Genomic DNA, 4,499 nt, shown 5'->3' on the forward strand with positions numbered 1-4,499 from the left:
TTATATAATTGTATTTTTTAACGCTCTCAAACTTTCCTCTGTAAACTCTAGGCCCGCAATCTTTATATTTTATTTATTTGTTTAAATGAAAACAGAGCCGCTTTTGAAATTGCGTGACTCTAGAAGCTCAAGATTGATAAAAATCAATGATTGCTGTGAAAACTAGTAAAATTGCAACACGGTATGCCTCCTTTTGGCCGCTCAGCTCTTCTCTGCGGGGTCTCTGTGGGTACCTCAGACTCACACAGCTCTCCCCATGCAGAAACGGATGCTCAGCCCCACGATGATTGTGCAAGGTTATTCTCTCCAAACCAGAGTGATTGAGGGTTCAACTGACTTTTTTTTGTCTGATGCCTTTCCAGGCTCCTGGTCCGCAGCACCATGCTGGATCCCAAGCCTCGCTCTGCAAGCCGGAGGTGAATCCAGGTGAAAGCCAGCTATCACAGTAGGTGTCAGGATGACCAAAGCACGGCTCCTCCGTCTCTCTGTGGTGCTGGTCTCCATCTTCATGATCCTCCTCATCATTGTTTACTGGGACAACGTGGGAACGGCTCACTTCTACCTGCATACGTCCTTCTCCAGACCTCATTCCCCAGGAGCCATTCCTGGTATCACGGCAGGTGAAGACTGGGAAGCCTTGCCAGATGTGGATGAATTTTTGGCAAAGCTGCTTAGTTCCAACCTGAAACAGAACAGTTCCATCCCCCGAAAGACAGAGCAGCTCCTCGTCCAGGGCTCCAGCAAGCCTGTGGTGAGCAATTTGGAGGAGAACGTCCGGGGCTATGACTGGTCTACGCACAATGCCCGAAACAGCTTGGACCAAGAGAAACTGCAGATAGAGAGGCAGAGAACGTTGCGGGAGTTTTGTGCCAATTCCAGCTTCGCTTTCCCTACCAAGGAGCGCTCCTTTGATGACATCCCAAACTACGAGCTCAACCACCTGATCGTGGATGACCGCCACGGCATCATCTACTGTTACGTCCCCAAGGTGGCCTGCACCAACTGGAAACGGGTGATGATTGTGCTGAGCGAGAGCCTGCTGGACCAGGGGGTCCCGTACCGGAACCCTCTGGATATCCCCCGGGAACACGTCCACAACACCAGCACCCACTTGACCTTCAACAAATTCTGGCGCCGTTACGGGAAGTTCTCCCGGCACCTCATGAAGATCAAGCTGAAGAAGTACACCAAGTTCCTCTTTGTACGAGACCCTTTTGTCCGCCTCATCTCTGCCTTTCGCAGCAAATTTGAGCTGGAGAACGAGGAGTTCTACCGGCGCTTCGCCATCCCCATGCTAAAGCTGTACTCCAACCATACCAACCTTCCCACCTCTGTCAGTGAGGCCTTTGGGGCAGGCCTCAAAGTCTCCTTTTCTGACTTCATCCAGTACTTACTGGATCCCAGGACAGAGAAGATGGCCCCCTTCAATGAGCACTGGAGGCAGGTTTACCGCCTGTGCCATCCGTGCCAGATAGACTACGACTTCATCGGGAAGCTGGAGACGTTGGATGAGGATGCTGCTTATCTATTGCAGCTCCTCAAAGTGGACAGGCTGCTTCGCTTCCCCCCCAGCTACCGGAACAGGACTGCCAGCAGCTGGGAAGATGACTGGTTTGCCAAAATCCCTCTGGCTTGGAGGCAGCAGCTCTACAAGCTTTACGAAGCAGATTTTGTACTCTTTGGCTACCCCAAGCCAGAAAACTTGCTTAAAGACTAAAAGTGATTGGGCGGTGGGTGTGGGAGGGAATGTCTGAAATACCAAAAATGTTTAAAGCTTCCTCATTTTTGCTCTTAACTCCCTTCCCCATACAGGTTGGTACAACGGAATATATTTTTTCTACCACTTCCCCTTCCATTTTTGCAATAATGCCAGAGTCCGGGGTGTTCCAGCTGTGCATCTGCGAAAAATGCCAGGTTTTTTTTGTTATCCCTCATTTTCTGGGTTTTCTTTTTTTCAAACGTCCCCACGTTTGGCAATGGGTTGCTGCCCTTGGTCACTCTGCCAGCGGTGTCCTTCAGTAGCTTTTTATTAGTACTTTTTAAAAATTAATATATTTAAGATATTTAATGCGAAGTGTGTGTCGTGGCGAAGGAAGGGAAGGAATAAAAAAAAAGAAAAAAAGTAAAAGAAAAACCCAAGGAGTGGTGTGCCTGCCTCTGTGTGCTGTCTCAGGGCTGCTCTTCCGGAGGTTTGCAGAGCGCTCGTGTCTGTTTGGGAGCTGGGTTTGTTGGTGGTGCCTTCACCAGCCACGTCTGCTGGTGGTCGCTTTGAGGCAGATGGGATGGGTCAGTGCCTGACGCTGCCAAAGTGCTCTGGAAGAACACCAGTGCTCTGGTGACACACACCATTCCCAGCTGGTGAACGTGACACCAGGGTCACAGGAAGGAAATGGCTGTTGGGAACAGTGACGCCAAGCCCCATGGGGGGTTCCAGGACACGCAGGTGGCCAACACAATACCTCTGTGCTGCTTCACCTTCCAGCAAAGGGGTGGTAGGACTCTGCTTCCCAAAAAGCTGAGGTTCCTCAGCCCCTGTGTACCTGCTAGGGTGGAGCATCTTCTGTGACGTGTCCCATTTCAGGACAGTGCCTGAAGTTAGAATCATAGAATGGTTTGGGTTGGAAGGGACCCTAAAGATCATTGAGTTCCAACCCCCTGCCCTGGGCAGGGACACCTCCCACCAGACCAGGTTGCTCCAAGCCCCCTCCAACCTGGCCTTGAACCTCTCCAGGGATAGGGAATCCACAGCTTCTCTGGGCAGAAGTTCTTGGGTGTTGTGTCCAACCTGGATGGGCAGAGTGTGCTCTTGGATGAACGTGCTGTCCAGGAACTGGCATCCAGGCTTCACACTGCAGTGGCTTAGGCAGGTTGACCGTTGTCACAGCCGGTTACAGGACAGGGAGGTGACATGCTGCTCCATGGCCTGGTCAGGGCTGTGTGTGGTGCAGGTGCCTCGAGAATTCCCCTGTCCTCATACCTGGGGACGTGGCAGGGGTGTAGATGCTTATCCCTGGAAGAAGATGCTCTGAAAGGTTTCTTTCAATAAGCAGTCGTCAAGGTGAACCCAAAGTTCATTTGTTTTCCGAATGCCAGCTACTGCGCGTGACGCCGCATCCTCATCCGCTGCCTTTCTGTTTATACCAAGTGACTGATGCAGATTTAATCATCTGCCTTGCTGGGACCTGCTGCAGGAGCCATGGTTGCCCACTGTGCTGGGAGCGTGTGGGCTGCTTCCCAAAGGAAATTAATGCTTTGAGAGAGAATTTTTGTGTCTCATCAGCTGAATCTGCTTCTCTCTTTCTCTCTGAATTGCTCTACAAAAACTGTCTGCTTAGCAGATTGGGCAGGCAACTCTCTCAGAGCTGAAATGCTTAATTATTTCCCCGGGCTGTGGATGGTATCAGTGATTAACGTCCAGGGTCAGGCCTTGAGAGAGGCAGCCCTGTGTTTTGAGTAGACTTCTTCATATTGGCCTCGTACTCGGTTTCTCTCCAAGGCCATCAGCAGATGTGACTTTTCCCCTCTCTCTGCTTCCCCAACCTCTGGACATGTGCATTGTCTTGGCATCGCATGCCCTTCCTAGCAAATACGCTGGATCAAGCTTTTTAACCTATAAATGAAAGGTAACGGCCAATAGTTAAGCTTGAAACAAACGAGTTTCTCGTTGTATTCACACCACTCTCTTGTAATTTCTGCAGATATTTGCAGTTTCAGTGAGCCTGAAGCCATGGTCAGGGTCTCGGTGCTTAGCTCTTCACAGCTTGGGGAAAAAGGAAGTGCCTGTTTCTGACTCATTATTTAAAACTAATAATAGAAAAGTGTTGATCTATTCAATATTTTTTTTTCCAGTTACCAGCTAATTGCTGCAAAACAGAAAGATGTTGAGAGTCTCGTCTCCTGTAATGAGTAATCCCGGGAGTCTCTTGGTTCCTGCTGCATTTACATTTCTTCGGGGTGGGTTCATCCTGCTCTTCAGAGGCAGAGCGTGGATGTTTTCGTCTCTTGTCTTTATAAAGTGTTTATTTTTTTCTCTTTTAATTTAAATTTAATTGATGTTTAGTATGTGCAGAGGTGGGCGGCGGGGACCGTGGCGCAGATGCCGTGCAAAGTTCCTTCCAGCTGCTTCCCCTGAACTTCTTGATCTGGTCCCGTCTCTTCCTGCCCTTCCAACCAGCTCTTGGCCGACGTGACGCCGGCTCCCCCTGCGAAAACGTGGCTACTGCCTCCTCAGCCGCAGTTGTCCTGTGATTCCTGGCCACGGCTTGTCCCGGGCAGGAGCCCAGGAGCATCTTTTCAAGGTCACCAGCTGTCAGTCGGGCAGCCGGGGCAGAGGAGTGGGTTTCTGTGCTACCGTCATGTTTTGGCAGCGGGGTCCTGGTTGTGCAATTGGCAGAGAAGGTGCAAATCGGCTGTGAATCCTGCACGGCAGCTGCCCCGTGTGATGGGAGAGCGTATCCTCTCCTTAGGCTGTAATTTAACAGCAAGACAAGAAAAAGCTC

The 4,499-nt window shown here is 50.5% G+C and overlaps 1 protein-coding gene across 1 annotated transcript; it reads left to right on the forward strand.

Moving 5' to 3' along the window:
- Positions 1-370: 370 nt before the first annotated feature.
- Positions 371-1,717, forward strand: CHST12 (carbohydrate sulfotransferase 12). Its single transcript, XM_074158616.1, has one exon. The coding sequence runs from the start codon at positions 458-460 to the stop codon at positions 1,715-1,717; it is 1,260 nt and encodes a 419-aa protein (XP_074014717.1). The 5' UTR covers positions 371-457.
- Positions 1,718-4,499: the final 2,782 nt, after the last annotated feature.

Source organism: Numenius arquata, chromosome 14, assembly GCF_964106895.1.
Source record: "Numenius arquata chromosome 14, bNumArq3.hap1.1, whole genome shotgun sequence".
Classification (NCBI taxonomy): domain Eukaryota; kingdom Metazoa; phylum Chordata; class Aves; order Charadriiformes; family Scolopacidae; genus Numenius; species Numenius arquata.

Excerpts from the sequence above, each read along its gene's own strand:
- CHST12 (XM_074158616.1), top strand. The coding sequence starts at position 458 with ATGACCAAAGCACGGCTCCTCCGTCTCTCTGTGGTGCTGGTCTCCATC.